This window comes from Ziziphus jujuba, chromosome 8 (genome assembly GCF_031755915.1).
Source record: "Ziziphus jujuba cultivar Dongzao chromosome 8, ASM3175591v1".
Taxonomy (NCBI): Eukaryota; Viridiplantae; Streptophyta; class Magnoliopsida; order Rosales; family Rhamnaceae; genus Ziziphus; species Ziziphus jujuba.
The window spans coordinates 25,203,997-25,222,571 of NC_083386.1; the positions used below are offsets into that span (position 1 = coordinate 25,203,997).

Below are 18,575 nucleotides of genomic sequence, written 5' to 3' on the forward strand. Positions count from 1 at the left end.
GTTTTTCGAACCACTCTATCTCATTTCTCAAGAAAATAAATAAAATTAACAAAATTAATAAAATATCTAAATAGTAACACAAAAATGCGCGGTAAATATTATTTGCTAATTATCATAATTTGTTGAGAATATAATATACGATATACTATACAATAATGAGAAAATGAAAAAAAAAACAACAAAATGAAAATTTTGTAATTTTCAGACATTAGGAAAAAAAAAAAAAAAGAAGCTAATAATAGTTTTTTTTTTTAATTATTATTTTTGAAAGGAAGAGGAAGAGCACGTCCACGCGTCCACTGATGAATCGCCTTTGAGCTCAGTCCCTCACGAGATACTGGTCTCCGCCACATCTCCACGATTCGTCCAGCTCACAAAAACCACGCCTCACCCTTTGTGTGTTGATTTTTTTTTTTTTTTTTTTTTTTCTGGTTCTCTCTCTCACTTCCAAACCCAAATCTTCCCCTATCTCTCAGCCGAGTCAGGCCGAGCTCGACTCGGCGGCCTCGGTTTTCTCTTTGTTTCTCACTCTATCTATCACTCATCTCTCTGCGATTCCATGGAACGCAACTGCTTGCGACTTGACTTCATTATCCTCCATCACCAGCCGTTGATTCTGTAGAAATCATAGGTTTTTTTGGCTCCATCTCTTTTTGACTTCCGATTTTTCAAGAATCAGGATGGGTCGTCTCCATTGGATTATCTTCTTCACTTTCACTGCAGTCTCAGCTCTTGTTCCTGCTCTCCATGCTAGTGCCGGTGATGCTGATCCGATATACAAGTAAAACTTTTTCATCTTTTACTTCCAATTTTTTTTTTCTTTTTTCCTTTACTGGTCAAATCGATTTTTGAGTTTTGAGGGAAAAAATATTCAAACTTTGCTGATTTTTTGTTTTTTTTTTTTTTTTTGGCTGTTTATATAATATAGAGACTGCACTGTTTGATTGGGGAAATAGGTTTGGTTATTGACATAGTGATTGAGTAAAGGCAAAGAGCAATTTGACTATATTAGACTAGGTTGTTTCGCTTTTTGTTTTTGATCGCTAGTGACAAAAATCTTGAATTGTCTTCCCACGATAATTTGCTATGATATTTTTGTTTTTGATGATGATAATTTACATTGCTATTTGAATTCATTTAGTGCCTAGCCTAACAAAAGAGAGAGAGAGCGAGAGAGCGAGAGAGAGAGAGAGAGAGAGAGAGAGAGGGAGAGAGAGATTTATAAGGTCCATATCTATGCTCTGGCTGAAAATGTTTTGGTTGTTGAGCTAAAGTTTGTTTTTTTTTTTTTTTTTTTTTAATAATTTTAAATGGCTTCAAGATCAGTCCAAGAAATGGTTTTAAGTGTTAATGGAAGATGGTCTCGCTTACAAAGGAATAGTGGTAGAGGAGGACAATAAGTATCCCTTTGTACTGTTTAGGTTCTCAAAATAATTGTTATTGAACATGAAAAATTTAAGCTGCAATTGTGGAACATTTTTTTGTGTCTGTGTGATCATAAAGATTTGCATAGATTTATTTGGTCCTGTCTACAAATCTGTCTACAGAAAATTTCTCTTTCTTCTATCTAGTTATCTCGTTCTTACTGAGTGGTGAATTTCCTAGGTCTTTGTCCTTTCATGGTTGGTCTGCAAAGACATTTTAATCTGGCCTTTGAATAATAGTGCTCATCAGAGAGACTAAAAGGACGTAAGAAAAAGTTGCAGTTCATTCTAAGACGTGAAATTTTGTTGCTAATCATACCGGCTCATAGTTTTATTGTATGCAGCTATATGTGGCATATTCTAGTTGTCTATAAATCTGAAAGGAAAAAAAAAATAAAAAAATTAAGATGTCAGAAAAGAAATCCAGGTTCCATTTTTCAATGTGATTATTAGATAACGATATCACAAAAATATTGTTTAAGCATGTCATCATTGTCTTTATCTTGGTTGTTTAATTACTATTGCCATACTTTATATTACTGTAATGGGTTTCAGGTCTTGCGTGGAGGACTGTGAGAAATCTGGTTGTGTGAAGGACAAATGCTTTCAACACTGTAAATTTACTTCTGATGGGAAACCTATTGATGGTCCATGGTACCTGCAAGAACCACTTTATCTGCGCTGGAAACAATGGGACTGCCGCAGCGACTGCCGATACCAATGCATGCTTGCTAGGGAGGAAGAAAGACAGAAACTTGGTGACAAGCCTGTCAAGTATCATGGGAAATGGCCCTTTCAGCGTGTTTATGGCATCCAGGTTTCCTGTTAAGTTTATTAGGTTGCAATTTTGCTGCAACCCACCTATGCTTATTTTACTTTCTTATATGGTCAACCTAGCATGAATAAAGTCGTTCATATTCGTAGGAGCCAGTTGCTGTTGCTCTCTCTGCTCTCAATCTTGCCATACAATTTCATGGTTGGATATCCTTTTACATCCTTCTACACTACAAATTGCCTTTGAGGCCAAATAAGAGAACCCATTATGAATATACTGGTTTATGGCATATCTATGCACTATTTTCTATGAATTCTTGGTTCTGGAGTGCTGTATATCACAGTAGGTAAGTTGTTTCCTTTTCAGTTTTTGTTTTTTCCTATGTGTGACTTGCATCTAGACTGTTAAGTGCAGAGAACAAATTTTGAAATAGCCTCATGCTTATTCACAAATCCCTGCTTAATATTTTTTGATGATGTCGGTTAGTACCTTAACAATAGAAAATATTTAGAATAAATGTCCCAACTCCATTATTTGCAGGGAAAAAAAAAAAAAAGTATTATATTATTATGCTATAATCACATGTTGCTCTCAATAGCATAACTAAATTTAAAAGAATTCATTCTGGTTAAAGCAAGGTAAGAACATAACTCTTTCATGCTGATTAGTCAACAACGACTTATCCTTCTAAACGTTTTATACACTTCTTGACCCTTTGTATATACAACCTACATTTGTAGAGATGTGGAGTTGACAGAGAAGCTAGACTATTCATCTGCTGTGGCACTACTTGGATTTACCCTCATTCTAGCAATACTGCGAGCTTTTAATGTGAGAGATGAGGCTGCCAGGGTCATGGTTGCAGCTCCACTGATTGCTTTTGTAACCACACACATTTTGTACCTGAATTTCTATAAACTCGATTACGGTACTAATTTTTTAAAAAGCCTTAAAAATTTGATGTTGCCATTGAATGTTTGTTTTCAAGAAAGTTTTGTTTTGGTTATCTGTTCAATAAACTATAGGTGCAGTTATGTCTTTTGTTACCTCTCAAATTTTACATTTGGTAAATATACTGATACTTGGCTTAGGTGCTGAAGTCTTGTTTTAGAAATTAACTAACAAAGATAGCATCTAGTTTTGAATTATCTGGATTTCACCGTTACATTGGTTGGACATTCTATGCTGAAGTTCTAGCAGAATTAATTTTTATCTAATTAAGTAATAGCTTTAGCTGTTTGTGATTTCACATGCAAAATTCTTGTGCTGTTTTATCAGCACATATCCATTGTTAACTTTGCCCTTCTGCTATTGGCCATTTGTCATTGCAATTACGGTTATTGGTTCCTTAGCAGATTCTTTTGCTATGTGTTTCGCAATGTAATCTCAATCATTGTTACTGCTTGTGAGTGAATGTATATTTATTCTATGGTTCTCAACATTCTGCTATCTATCTTAACATAACAATGAAGTATGAACATTCTTTTGTGTGTGCCTGTGCCTTTTCTGTGTGAATGTGTGTGTAAACCTTTATCCATACAGTGATTCCCTAATCTCCTTGCATTAATTTAGTGCTTTTTATATTTCAAGTTCCAAAACGTTGGTGATCCAAGGTAATGCTGGAACTATGTCATTATTCTTTGTTGAATTCCTTAATGCAAAGTACTTGCAAAGGAATGAAACTCGTACCACTGGATACCTAACATTTAGTTTCAGTGAATGTCTCATATCAAAGTAAAAGTTACTAGAGATTTAACCACTTATCATGAATAATCCTATGCTCTGACCTTTGACTTTAAACCTGATATTTGGTGATGTTTGACCAGTGAAACTATATTGCTTGGTGACTGACCTAAGGAACATAGTCAGTCATGCACAAATGAATCTTCCACAATGCCTAGCACATTTTTTAGGTTCGGAGGCTATGCTTTCCTTTATTATTCAGATTCAAATTTTAGGTGGTATAAAATGCATTATGATTATCATTTGAATAGTTTCTGTAATAGAAACATATATGTATGTGTCTGCTAAAAGTTCTACACTTCCTATCACAACGCCTAGAAAATGTAGAATATGTCCTATCAAAATCTTTGTTGTATAATCTCACCAATGAGCTAAACGTTTGTGGAGCCCCAAAAAACAAGAGTAACACACTGCAATATGCATGATTTACGCATCTCAGGCAGGATGAAAGATCATCTAGGAATTTTAATGTGTAAATGTTATCAGTTGAAAACACTATTCTTTTTTGCAGGCTTGAACTTCAAAGTGTGCTCGGCCATGCGTGTCACTCAGCTTCTTATATGGGCAGTTTGGGCTGGAGTCACTCGGCATCCATCACGCTGGAAACTGTGGGTGGTGGTTGCTGGAGGAGGTGTTGCCATGCTTCTGGAGATATATGATTTCCCACCATACCATGGGTTTGTGGACGCTCATGCTCTCTGGCATGCAACTACCGTCCCTCTCACATACCTCTGGTGGAGTTTTGTGAGAGATGATGCCGAGTTTAGGACATTAGCTCTCCACAAGAAAGTCAAGTAGTGTTTCTCGATGCCAAGAATGAACTCTAAATCAGATGGTGGATTGTATCAAAAGTACAGGACATGCTCACACCTGTTAATTCATCTCCTTTTCTTTCTTTTTTCCTTTTTAATTCTCTTTTTTTTTTATTAAAAAAAAAAAAAAAAAGCTTCTTCTCTCTCTCTCTTTTTTTTTTTTTTCTCTCCTTACTCACTTGTATGGATTTCTTCGAAAATGGTTATCATGGTGGTTTTCTTTGTTCTTGTATCATGTTTCAGTAACGGCCAAATTGTTTCCACGAAATACGTGGATACTTTCTGTAACGTTATTTAGATTATAAATTTATTGCCTTCCCCATTTATTTATTTTAGTTTCCTAGATGTTAGAATGACAAAAGACTAGTATATTGTAGATTGTCCGTTTGATTATTATTACTTGATCAATAAATCATTTTTCTTGACAAATAAATGTTTTTTCCTTTCTTTTTTTCCCCTAAAAAGTTAGGTATAAGTATCATTTTGATGTATTATATTTATACTATGTCGTAACATAAAAATAAAATATTTTAGTTTTTGTAGAAATATTTAATTAAAGCGAAGAAGTATAACAATTTAAGAATTTATACTAATTATAACCACATTGATGAAATCAAAAATCAAAAAAAAAAAAAAAATAGTAAAGGAATGATGCTGGTAATGCACGCTAAATCAAATTGCCACAACCCATTAACGGTATAGAAAGAAGAGTCTCAGTCAGACCCAACTGGTAGACGGCTGCGAGACTTTTTCTTTCGTAGATATATGCTCGTTGGACTTGTACCCCACGCTAGGGTTTTCACAAAGCCGCAAATCATCTTCTACCCCTTGTGCAACCAAGTCCGACTACCAAACTTCCACCATTTTCACACGCCTCTTCCCCAATCTTTCTCAGCTAGCAGCGCGCCGGTATGTACGCCCTAGGTTCCTCGTAACTGCAAAACTCTACTCCTTTTTATTCCGATTTTCCGGTTCCGATTCTGATTCTTCTTCTCCGTCTCCGTTTGTGTATGTGTGTGTGTATATATATTGTATATATGTTTGTCTTTGTACATTTGTGGTGCCTGATTCATTTGTTTCCAATTTTGTGCCTGAGCATTTGGTTCAAAATATTTAATCTTTTGTTGCTTAAGCATGGTGAGTATGAAATTAATGCATTCGCTGAATACGAGGCTTCTTAATTGTGGTGAACTCAGTAAAAATAGTAGTTGATGAATGTGAAGTCTTTGAATGCCACAGGTGGAATCGGAGAAAAAGCCTGGAATGGAAGACCCTGAGCGGAAGAAGAAAAAGGAAGAGAAGGTCCTATTTTTTTTTTTTTTACCCCTCTATTAGTAGGTAGTGGTGGTTATTGCCACAAACTTAATTATTCACAATATGAGCTTTTTGTTTCTTCTTTTTCCTCTAAATCTGTTTTGTTTATGGTTTGTATAAAATGGCATTTGAATGAAAGTAACCAGCATTTTTTTTTTTTTTTTTTGCTTTCAATGCGATCGATGGATACATTACCATGAAATTTTACTTAATACATATCTAATTGTTGTTTTTGTTTAAAAAAAAAAAAAGAAGTCCAAAAACAACTATGAAGGAATTATTGCATTTTGATTTTATGCCTGAGACATTCAAGCGGTGTCACAAGCCTTATATTTATGTGGCAGGCAAGAGAGAAAGAATTAAAAAAGCAAAAGGCTCTAGAGAAAGCTGCCAAACTTCAGGTATCGATCACATAGACTAACATCAAATATCTGGTTATCACAGTTAAATTTTCTAGTTTGTTTTATTGCATGGATATAAATATCAGTAACTGTGAAGACTGGATAAAGCCTTAGCTTGTTTTCATACATGGTACCAGGCTCAACAAGCATCCAATGCTCCCAAGAAGAGTGAAAGGAAAAATGTAAAGCGTGGCACTGAGGAGGAGAATTTGGAGGATTTTTTTGACCCAGAGACCCCTTTTGGTGAGAAGAAGCGAATGTCTCGCCAAATGGCAAAACAATATAGTCCCAGTGCAGTGGAGAAGTCGTAAGTTTGATGCTTAACTTTATGTCTCCTTCTAAATTAATTATTTATACTTGTATTTTGATTTATTCATTGACCTTGCTACTTTAGGTGGTATTCATGGTGGGAGAAATCACAGTTCTTTGTGGCAGATGCTAACAGCTCAAAACTACCATTTGTAATTGTGAGTGTCACACCAAAGTTTTATATATCATTTAGAATTATAAAAGTTTTCTCTTCTTTTTCTTTTCCACTTAATTCAGTTTAGAAAGACTGGTTGAGAATGAGAGATTGACTCATGTTGCTGAGTTTCATGTATGTTGATGGTGTGCTTGAGTGTCAATTGCCTATCAAAGCATAACACATTGATATTTACTGTGTTTTTCAATCTATAATGGACTTTCAGTATTGAACGGCTTTATATATATATATATATATATATATATTTTTTTTTTTTTTTGGGTAGGTTTTGCCACCTCCAAATGTGACCGGGGCTCTTCATATTGGTCACGCTCTTACTGCTGCTATACAGGTCCCACTTTACATAGATCTTATTGAGCTTGTTGCAGTTTCCAAAGGTTTTTTAGATTGATAAGGTACTTATTGAATGCAGGACACAATGATTCGTTGGCGGAGAATGTCTGGGTACAATGTTTTGTGGGTGCCTGGAATGGACCATGCTGGGATAGCCACACAGGTTTTGTTCCTTTATTTATAATTTGTCGAATATTTTGGAACAGTTAATTTTCAGAATCTTATCACTGCTACTTCAACCATTTGCGTAAGTTTTATGGAGTTTGGTTTCTATGGGGCATGAGGAGGTGGCTACTGCATGTTTTAGTGGAGTATCATGCACAGCCTGTTGTCTGTGGGTCAAACGTTCCAGGGGAATTCGTTGGATGTTAACTTGCAAATACTCAAACATGTGATACCTTCTCAATGGTTATTAATGTTAAAAAAAGGCATTAAGAACTCATATCTTTTTTAATTATTCTTCTCTACTATGCTTTTAGCTAAAATTTCAAAAATCAATATGAAGCACATTTGTTGTAGCTTGAGCATAGGCTGTAGGGTCGAGGATCAGTCATAGGGCTCGGACACTATATTTCAACATGATGCTTGAATTCATGATACATGGTATCCTTGCATATTAGTAGCATTACCTAAGGTCCATGCATTAAATTTTCATAGCCCCTGTCAATTCTCCACCAGATATTCATGTATTTGCTCTTGATTTCCATACGAATTAAGTATTTGAGACTTTAATATTTGCGTGTTTTATAGGTTGTTGTCGAGAAGAAGCTAATGCGTGAAAGGAAGTTATCAAGGCATGATATTGGCAGAGAGAAATTTGTCTCTGAAGTGAGTTTGAAACGTAATTAGCTTGTTTAGGCTACCTTAAAATTTTCAAGTTTCTCACCTATATTGTTTGTTTGTTGGTTATTTGGTCGAAAGGTTTGGGATTGGAAAGATAAGCATGGGGGAACCATATTACAACAGCTACGTCGTTTGGGAGCTTCTTTGGACTGGTCCCGTGAGGTAAAAATTTGAGTTTGTAATTTGATCTGCTGGTAGTATTGCAGTAAATTACCAAGCTTGTTTGGTGTTAGATTTACTCACAAAAGTCTTTCTTACCCCATCCTGTTTTTGGATTTTATTTTTCGTGATATAATTCAGTTCTTTACAATGGATGAAAAAAGATCAAAGGCTGTGACAGAGGCTTTTGTGAGGCTTTACAAGGAGGGCCTCATATACAGGTATGGTCACTTGGAAGCAAGAATAACTATAATTCTTGCATTTGAAAACTAGTTTGATATTGTCTTTTGAATTGTAGTTGACTAGAAATGGAATCATAAGTCTTCTTGATATTGTTCATCTTTATCTTATAACATGATTGCTCCCATCTGTGTTTGGGGTCTTTGTTTAATTTTGTATGTTTATTTTCTTTATTTATCATTTGTTCAGATTACAATGAAGCTTGAATAATAAAGTAAAAATTACTGAAAACTTAGAGTATACTTTTGGAATAAATATAGAAAATTTTTCCCTTATGCTATTAAGTTATTGGTATTAATAGGGGTTTGATGCAATATAGCTATTATTACATGTATGTTTAAATATATTTGTTTTGAATATTTGCTTTAGGTGGTTATCTTTGATCAGTGCTTCTGACGGTTAATTCTTCCTTTTGCTAATTTGCCTATTTCACTTTTGTGAATTCAATTAGTATACTCTTTTGGTGTAACAAACTTCTGTTTTTTTGCAGGGATCTTCGTCTGGTAAATTGGGATTGTGTTTTGAGAACAGCAATATCTGACATTGAGGTAAGTCTTGTTGTTTGAATAATAGTTTTTCAAACATATAATGCATTTATGGAACTTTCTTGCTTTATGTAGGTGGACTATATTGATATTAAAGAAAGGACTCGACTTAAGGTTCCAGGATATGATAAACCTGTTGAGTTTGGTGTTTTAACTTCATTTGCTTACCCTTTGGAAGACAAGGAGCTAGGAGAGATTGTTGTGGCCACTACTAGAGTAGAAACTATGCTCGGTGATACTGCAATTGCTGTACATCCTGATGATAAAAGGTACCACCGTCTCCATGGAAAATTTGCTATTCATCCTTTTAATGGAAGACGGATTCCTATAATATGTGATGCAATTCTCGTTGATCCAGAGTTTGGGACGGGTGCAGTGAAGGTAAAAGTTAACTTTTCATGCATTAATTTTCTCTATCATAACTCTGTAGGATGTGCAGAAATTTAGATTTTTCCCTTCTTTCTCCCGCAGATTACCCCAGCCCATGATCCTAACGATTTTGAGGTTGGAAAGCGTCATAAACTTGAATTTATCAACATATTTACCGATGATGGTAAAATAAATGGCAATGGTGGCTCCGAGTTTGCAGGGATGCCACGTTTTAAAGCTCGGGAGGCTGTTACAGAATCACTGAAAAAGAAGGTACGGTTCTATTATACCACATCAATTGATTAATCTGGAGTAACTGAGACAAGAAAACTCTTATTGTCAACATACTATATTAATGAATGGATGCGAGTAAAATAAGCTAGTGGACTGATTTATTCAGCATAGTTGACTTCCTAATCTGACTGCTGCTTCTAATTAACAAAACTTCAGAACAGTAACCATTAAAATGAAATTATTTTCCTTTCGTGACCATATATGAAAAAGAAATTTGATATACATATCCAATAAACCTAACACTCCTTGTCTTTTCCATTTTGCCAATCAAACTTCTTAATTATGCCTTGTGTCTTTTGATTAGCTTTAATATTCTTTTGAAATTACTTATGCAAGTTTATTTATCCTGTATTTCTTATTGTATGATTACATTTTGAGCCATGACTGCATTTCTCTTCTTTTTATGCATGGATAACTTGAGTCCTGGTCCAGGATTGTGGATATATGAGTATCATTTGCCTATTTGTTGAAATATAGTCTCTATTTTGTGGACTTTTTTAACTCTTCTGTCACAGCTATATTGACATATAAATCTTCTTTCATTTAGGGCCTCTTTAAAGAAGCTAAAACCAATGAAATGCGCCTTGGTATTTGTTCTAGAAGCAATGATGTTGTAGAACCCCTGATAAAGCCCCAGTGGTATGTTAGTTGCAGTACTATGGCAAAGAAATCTCTTGATGCTGCCATGGATGAAGAAGATAGGAAGCTTGAGATCATCCCAAAGCAATATAATGCTGATTGGAAGAGGTGGTGTATTATCTCTCCTTACCTTGCTGTTAGAAGTTTATGATGTTTATGCATTACGAAGATTAATGAAAACCTTAAATCAAATAGGTATACTCTCCTTTAAAGCATTGCCAAGTACAAAGATGTAGGTTTTCAACTAGATTCGGTGGGTCCTATCAATTGCTTAACATAATATCTCTCTCTGACACACAGACATGATGCCTTTTGCCCTTTCTGACCTTTGGGTGTGATGTTGGAAACATTCTGTAGAAACTGGATCATAGTTTTTTTTTTTAATTTATTTTGAAAAAGGATTAAATGCAGGGTTTTTAAGCTGCCATGTCCAGTGTTTGTTTGCATGTCTGCTCATTTTTTCCATATGCCCATTATTAGTTTTTCTGGTGATAAAACTGAGCAGTGAAATAAAAGATTACTTAATTTTGGTCTTAAGTGTCACAGATGGCTCGAGAACATTCGTGATTGGTGCATCTCAAGGCAGCTATGGTGGGGTCACCGCATACCTGCATGGTATGTTACTTTGGAGGATGATGATCTGAAAGAAGTAGGAGCATACAATGATCACTGGTTGGTTGCAAGAAATGAGGAAGAGGCCCAAGAAGAGGCTAAAAAAATTTATGCTGGAAAGAAGTTCCAATTAAATCAAGATCCAGATGTGCTTGACACTTGGTTTTCTTCTGGCCTCCTCCCATTGTCTGTGTTGGGCTGGCCAGATGATACAGAAGATCTGAAAGCATTTTATCCAACTTCTGTTCTTGAAACTGGGCACGACATTCTCTTTTTCTGGGTTGCTCGTATGGTGATGCTTGGAATTGAATTGGGTGGTAATGTACCTTTTAGCAAGGTTAGTCAACTTTTGTATTATGTGTAGCATGTTATAGACAGCTCAATATTGTTGCAAATATCTGCGTACCTTCTGATAATTTGTTGCCTGACTATCAACTTAGATTTTTTCTTTTTTTCTTTTTTTTTTTTTTTTGTTTTGGGTCGCTTGGTGGAGTTTGAAAGATATAATTGTAGAATATTTTAGTTTGTTCATTTTATGTAGATGCTTCTTATGTGTATATTCTCTCTTTATATACAGTAAGATTGCAAATGTATTACTAGCTTTGTCCAGATTGCAAATGTATTGCTAGCTTTGTCCACATATTCTTATAGTTTTCTTTATACTTTGGGTGACTACAACCACCAGTCTAATGTTTGAATAAGTGGTAACTGAAATATGCTGTTTCTTATGAGGTTTTTCCGAATCATCAATCTTTTGTCCTGGTGTCAAGATGACATGTGTACTATAATCTTCGTTCAGGTATATTTGCACCCAATGATTCGTGATGCACATGGACGTAAGATGTCAAAATCATTAGGAAATGTCATTGATCCACTTGAAGTTATTAATGGTATAACCCTTGAAGGTCTTCACAAAAGGTTGGAAGAAGGTAATTTGGACCCCAAAGAATTAGTGGTTGCAAAAGAAGGTCAGATGAAGGACTTTCCTAGTGGGATTGCTGAATGTGGTGCAGATGCTCTACGTTTTGCTCTTGTCTCTTACACAGCTCAGGTTTAGGCATCTCCCTTTATATGATAGCATTTCAGAACTTTTTTTATTGATTGAGTAATTTTTGTGATTGTTCTGTGTTTTCAGTCCGACAAAATAAATCTCGACATTCAGAGAGTAGTGGGTTATCGTCAATGGTGTAATAAATTGTGGAATGCAGTACGATTTGCTATGAGCAGACTTGGAGAAGATTATGTTCCTCCCTCAAATGTAATTCCAGATGTCTTGCCATTTAGCTGTCAGTGGATACTATCCGTGTTGAATAAGGCCATAGCTAGGACTGTTTCATCACTTGAATTATATGAATTCTCCGATGCATCCAGTGCACTTTATTCATGGTGGCAGTACCAGTTATGTGATGTTTTTATTGAAGTAATTAAACCATATTTTGCTGGAAATGATCCCAAGCATTCATCTGAAAGGAGTTCTGCTCAAGACACATTGTGGTTATGTCTTGACTATGGGCTGCGTTTGCTCCATCCATTTATGCCATTTGTTACAGAAGAATTATGGCAGCGTCTTCCATCACCAAAGGATTGCAAGAGGCCAGCATCAATTATGATATGCGAGTACCCATCCATTGTAGAGGTTAGTTTAGCTCTATAAGTAGAAATAGTTGTTCACATAATATGAGTAATTGTTATTTAGATTAGGCATGGTTTGTATTCTGGGATAATGCAAGGAAGTACTTTGTGTTCACGTCATGCTTCTGCAGGGTATGTTTTAATGCTTTGTCTGTAGTTCCTTATGACCCACTTCAATTTTTGGGGTTTTTGGATTGATTTAGTTAATTGATCCTTACCATCCTAAAAATGGAATCAAATGGTCATATCAGGGGAAGGGTTGATTTGCATGTATGTCTTGATGTGGATGATGGCTTGTGGTGATGTTATCGAGACATTTGTTTCAATTAATATCCTGAATTTAGTGTGTATTATCATTTCTGTGTCATTTTTTCTTTTTCAGAGCTGGACAAATGAAAGGGTGGAGTCTGAGATGCAACTTATAGACTCTGCTGTGAAATCTCTTAGGTCACTTGCAAAAGAAAGCCGTGAAAGGTAAACAGATATATTTTTTTGGCTAAAGCGTTACTGTGTGTCTGGTTTTTCATATATTCTTAAGCATTTCGTATTTTAAAACATTAATTTGATTGAAATTATCTTGTTAGTGAATTGCGATCTTCATTCATGATTTTTCAACAAGGTTATTTAAAATAGATTTTGTAAAATGATTCTCTATGGAAATATAGTTCTTAACTCCGAAACTTTAAATATTCTGTCAAAAGTTCATTTCTCTGCACAATGTTAATACTTTCTGCACGATGTGCTATATAATGAATTCAGCTTGATATTTGGTGATATATCTATTAACAATTATTGGATTAAATTATTGTGTGATCCAATAATCTTGTATGCTAGGTGTAATAATTGGCCATCAACCTTGTTGTTAGTCAGTATGATATGTTTGATTAACTGTAGTAGAGGATGAAAAAATATGAGGAAAAGGATAAAGGAGGAAGTTTCATCTGTGGCCTAGGCTTTGACTAAGTAATTGTACCTTTTCTAAAGTTCCATAATAAATTATCCCTTATCTGTAGAATTTTGACACAACTTTGTTCCATAATAAATGTTAAAAAAACTTTGTCATCTCTCTTTCGTAAAGGAAGGACTATAGTGGATTATAATTACAAACTCCCTGGATCTGAACAAAGTGCTTAATTATTTTAGTAGATAAAGGTTGGTCAAATTTACTTTATCTTTCAAGGTTTAAATTGATACAAGGTTTGGCATATTGTTTTCAGGCGAGCAGCTTACGTGCAATGTCGAACAGATTCTGTTTTAGAGACTGTTAACAACCATAAACTGGAGATTGAAACTCTCGCCAATTTGTCATCTTTGACAGTAAGTTTTATACATTGCCTTTGAAGTGTTCCGCATATGTTCATATGGCATTTATAACTTTTCTTCCTCTTCTAACAGAACTAAAGAGACTTTAGTCATGTGCATTGCTCTTAAACTGAGACTGCATTCTGGTTGAAATTTTTTGGGTTCTTTGCTATTAGATGTCAGCTTACCTGTTACTATAGTTGCAAAAGCTTTTTTCCCTACCCCATTCTCTGGGTTTCAAGTGTTGTATCGAAAATATTAATTGTGTTAGGGATGAGGAACATGGCCAAAACTCGCTAAAAACTTCGTCATTATAAGCCTAGACTTGATTTCTTTACAAATTCACATACTTTGCCTAATAAGACCGCATTAAAAGGCTGAAGTTCTATTCTGGTGTATATAACAAAACTTTTTCTCACTCCAGGTGACAGATGAGAATGTTGCTGCTCCAGCTGGATATGCTGTATCCGTTGTAGATGAAAGCCTTACTGTTTATCTCAACCTTCAAGGATCTCTTTCTGCAGAAGCAGAACTTGAGAGGATTGGGAAAAAGAAGGATGAAATTCAGAAGTAAGTTAATAATTAAAATTGCTTGTATAGGAGAGTTTCTCAACTTTTTTGGCGGAAATAGGAGATTTAGCAATAGTTGCCTTATAGTTATATATTCGTTGGAGGTCTTGTTCTGTTGAATTTATTTTTTGTGGCGGGCTTTAGCTCTGTTTGTAAACAAGAACTACGGTTTTGTTTATATGTTTGAAACCCCCCACCGGTTCAAGCATGTTAACCATGTATTGTATTTTTCAGGCAAATGGAGAAGCTATCTAAGATGATTAATGCTTCTGGCTACAAAGAGAAGGTTCCGGCTCAACTTCAAGAAGAGAACGCGGCAAAGCTAAAGTCCCTTGAGCTGGAGTTTTCGTCTCTTGAACTAGCAAGCGAGCACATTCAGTCAGTGTCATCTTAAGGCACATGCTTAAAAAAATTAAATAAATAAATAAATCTCAAATTTATATATTTCTTCAAAAAATTATATTGTTAGATTCATTTTTCTTGAGAAATATAAGTCTTTTAATTGTTTTGGAAATCTCAATAACAAATCAGAATTTTGTATTAAATTAATTATTTAGGTCAATACTTATTTCAAATTAATTTTTGTTATCAAAGTTTGAATCTCTTTAGTTGTTTTTATTGACTTTCTTAATTTAAAAATCAACTTCAAAATTATCCCTTCTTTTATTGTCTGCGTATGATTAAAAAACAAACAAGATTGTGGTGGTAATGTGAAATACTGCACCGCAATTCATCTTTCTTTTTTTTTTTTTTCTTTTTTTTTTTTTAACAAAGAAGCTTCCTATTTCTGGGCATATATAAATATTATAAAAATCTTATGTACATACTTTTTTTTGTTATTTACCAAAAAAATAATAATAATAATAAAAGGGGAAAAAAAAAAATGAATCGTTATATTTTGCTGGGAAGAAGGTGGGAATGTATTTGATTCTAAAATAATCTAGTTGGATAGATAATATATCCTCTTGTCGTGTCATGTTAGTACTTTCCCAGTATAAGGATGAGTACAAGATAAAGTGGGAAATAGGTCTCTCCCATGTCAAAAAAATCCTACATAGTACACATATGAATAGTAGTTTTGACCAAAAAAAAAAAAAAAAAAAAACGTTTGAGCTTATTATAGTAAAATACTTCAATGCGGAAATTCCGTTCCAGAGCAGTTTCTAACAAAATGATAGTAATATTTTCACATCATCATCATACAAGCCTTGCCAGTTGCAAGTACTGTGTGTATTTTCTCCAAACGGATGATTTCTCTTCCATAAAAAAAAAAAAAACGTAACAACACCCGGTATTACTACTATTTAGTCGTTACTACAATAATAGCATCCATACAAGTCAAAAATTACATGTACGGACACAAAAATATTCTGCCCTAACATTAAATTACGGCAAGCCCCTCTGTACATCTTGAAAAGAAACAAAAAAATAATAATAATAAGAAAAAATCAAATTGAATAACTCCATAGGGACACGTCAGCATCAACTTCCATGTCATCCTCAACGTATCCATTTTCAACACACTGAGGTGGTGGCAACAGCATCCCTTCAGCCATATTTGCCAGCAGTCCCGGCATCCCAAGCCCGAACATGGCCTCCCCATCATCCATGTAATACAAATTCTCCGACTCCACCGCCGCTGCCGCTGCCTCCGCCTCCGCCGACTCCAATACCGTCGACCCCTTCTTGTCCAACTCCGCCGGCCTAAAAGCCTCCGCAGCTTCCGCGGCAGCCTTCTGTATATCCTTCGCTTCTTTAGAAGCCGGCATCCGCAGCCTCCACACCGAGTCGGCGAAATTCAAACAAGCCGACCTACCTCGGAGAGCCATAGCGGCCACGTCATGTGCACGCGCCGCCATCTCTTCTGTGGGAAACGTCCCGAGCCAAATCCTAGTCTTCTTATTGGGTTCCCTAACCTCACAAACCCACTTGCCGGAGTTCCTCCTCCTGACACCGCGATAAACTGGGTGGCGGGTCTCCTTAAACTTCTTCCTTCCGGCACGCTTCTTAGGATTGCTCGAAGCTAACAAAACCTCCTCGTCGGACAAGTTCAAACGACGTGCACTCCCGCTGTCGGAACTCGATTCCGCAACCTCCGACGACAAGAAATCGAAATCCAAATGATCAGTATAGCGAGCATCCATGAAGAGAAAACAGAGAGAGAGAGAGAGTAAGCTAGAAGAGCAGTTAATAAGAGTTTGTAGTGGAATAGAAAGAGAGAGAGAGTGTGTATGTGTGTATATATAGTTTTTTGTTTTTTTAGTTTTTGTTTTTTTAATTTATGAAAATAATTTGATAGATGGATAATGGAATTAAAAAGGGGAATGAGTAAAGATATAAATAATACGAGAGTTTGCGTTTCAAAAAACACGGAAAAACTAACAAGTGTGATAAGGAGACAGGCTGTTTATCGTCGTCCACGGTTTATACGAAGAATTTTAAGTAAAAAGGAGAAAATCCAAACGTTATATAGTGGGAAAGTGTTTGGTAACAGCTGGGTCCTGCATTTTCAAACCCCTTTGCCTCAACTTGTTAGCCTCTCTCTGCCTCCCAAGTGGCCCTTTTGACTCTATCCTAACATTTCTTGACCAACTTCTGTTTTTTTTTTTTTTTTTTTTTTGTACCAGCTGTCACAGTCAAGGGTCGGTCGCACTCTTACTCTCTGTCACCACCTTTTTTTTTTTAAATTATATATTTTCCCATTTCCTTTTTTCCTTTCTAATTACACCACTTACCCATTTTGTATCTATTTCTGTTCTTCTTCCAGGAGACATACTATACTGGTTCTTTTTTTATTTTATTTTAATTTATTTATTTACTTACACATTAATCAAAATGCAAGATTGGTTTGAAATGGATTGTATTCCAATGGAATATTATTTTAAATTGAATAATCGGGTTGCAAAATTTTAAATAATCTAATCTAAACCCAATTCAATTCAATATCGGATTCCAAATGGAGGCTCGATCTTATGTTGTTGGGAAAAAAATAAAATTAAATAAAATATAAAAAGTTTACAAGTTGTAATTTTTTTAAATGATTAATACCATCCATGTGTTAAATTGTTATTGGAGAAAATTTGAAGATAAGATAAAGTTTGAAAAAATAAAAGTGGAATCCAAAGAATCTAGAATATTGACAAGGAATCGAGGAAGATGCAGAAGACGAATGGAGAAGTAGTAGTCAGACTTAAAGAAGATATTTCTACAAGAAAGCCTTCGAAGCTCGTAGGAAGGTTCGGAAATATAGGCTAAGACAGACTTATCGAAAGGGGGTGGTGGGGATGACGTGGCAAAGATTAGAAGGAAGGGACAACTTTTTCAGATGACGTCACGAAAACACGGTTGACAGTTAATAACTGCTCGTAGATTGAAGAATAATTTAATAGGTTCATGAAAGCCAGCGGTTTTTCCGCGGAAACGCGTGGACCACGTGGTTATTTCCCTGTGTAGCATAAAAACTTAAAAAAATATGGGACCGGGACCCACCCTAGATTTTGGCTACTTTGAAACTTGAAAGAGATGGTCCCACTGATTTTCAGTTTGTTGTTTTCTTTTTTTTTTTTTTTTGGTGGAGGTGGTGATGGTGGTATCAGTATGCAAGTGCATACCACCCCTAAGGAAGTTAGATGGGAAAGTGAGGATGTCCTTGTCTTTTGGCCTTGTTGGTGGTAAAGACTTATTCTTTGCAAATTTTTTTCTTAGTAGCCAAACACCCAAGTGGATGGGATGGGATACCTAGCGATATAAATATGCACAATGTGTGCGTGGTGACAACCTGAAAAAGACGAGAGCCCAAATTGGATTGATTTGAGCCTTTACTATGGACAAAAATTAATGAGTAAGAAATGGTCTTTTTTTTTTCCTTAGTTTTTCGGAACTTATGACAAACGGCAGAATTTCTTTTTCTTTGTGGGTACGAGGAGTCTCTCCCTTCACATTAACCCTCCATTTCCTACTTTTGGTAGGGACAGATTTTTAGGACTGAAAATTTTCGGTGGGCCCAATTCTTTGTTGCCAAATCAAACGCTATGACTTAGTAAAACTCTCCAATTTTTTTTTTTTTTTTTTTTTTGATGATTAG

At 35.4% G+C, this 18,575-nt stretch overlaps 3 protein-coding genes across 6 annotated transcripts; 2 read left to right on the forward strand and 1 right to left on the reverse strand.

Annotated features, from left to right (window-relative positions):
- The first annotated feature begins 204 nt into the window (after positions 1–204).
- On the forward strand, positions 205–5,089 carry LOC107414465 (uncharacterized). Of its 2 annotated transcripts, XM_016022586.4 has the most exons (6): positions 205–781; positions 1,980–2,241; positions 2,349–2,545; positions 2,940–3,127; positions 4,026–4,112; positions 4,454–5,089. In XM_016022586.4, the coding sequence occupies exons 1-6, from the start codon at positions 681–683 to the stop codon at positions 4,738–4,740; spliced, it is 1,122 nt and encodes a 373-aa protein (XP_015878072.1). In that variant the 5' UTR covers positions 205–680; the 3' UTR covers positions 4,741–5,089. The 2 variants fall into 2 exon arrangements, with proteins under 2 accessions (XP_015878072.1, XP_015878073.1); XM_016022587.4 differs by lacking the exon at positions 4,026–4,112 and having other exon boundaries at positions 219–781.
- Positions 5,090–5,408: 319 nt separating this feature from the next.
- LOC107414407 (valine--tRNA ligase, mitochondrial 1) lies at positions 5,409–15,084 on the forward strand. 3 transcript variants are annotated; one of them, XM_048469819.2, is made up of 21 exons: positions 5,410–5,663; positions 5,994–6,056; positions 6,413–6,469; positions 6,607–6,776; positions 6,864–6,936; positions 7,219–7,284; positions 7,366–7,449; positions 8,037–8,114; positions 8,208–8,291; positions 8,430–8,509; positions 9,019–9,076; positions 9,149–9,454; positions 9,545–9,715; positions 10,284–10,483; positions 10,922–11,324; positions 11,787–12,038; positions 12,123–12,623; positions 13,002–13,093; positions 13,837–13,936; positions 14,346–14,491; positions 14,726–15,084. In XM_048469819.2, the coding sequence occupies exons 1-21, from the start codon at positions 5,520–5,522 to the stop codon at positions 14,883–14,885; spliced, it is 3,288 nt and encodes a 1,095-aa protein (XP_048325776.1). In that variant the 5' UTR covers positions 5,410–5,519; the 3' UTR covers positions 14,886–15,084. The 3 variants fall into 3 exon arrangements, with proteins under 3 accessions (XP_048325777.1, XP_048325776.1, XP_048325778.1); XM_048469820.2 differs by lacking the exon at positions 5,994–6,056 and having other exon boundaries at positions 5,409–5,663; XM_048469821.2 differs by lacking the exon at positions 5,410–5,663 and having other exon boundaries at positions 6,037–6,092.
- Positions 15,085–15,585: 501 nt separating this feature from the next.
- On the reverse strand, positions 15,586–16,800 carry LOC107414421 (dehydration-responsive element-binding protein 1A). The gene has a single exon (XM_016022531.4). It carries the CDS (start codon positions 16,633–16,635, stop codon positions 15,940–15,942), a length of 696 nt encoding a protein of 231 aa, XP_015878017.2. The 5' UTR covers positions 16,636–16,800; the 3' UTR covers positions 15,586–15,939.
- Between the last annotated feature and the right edge of the window lie 1,775 nt (positions 16,801–18,575).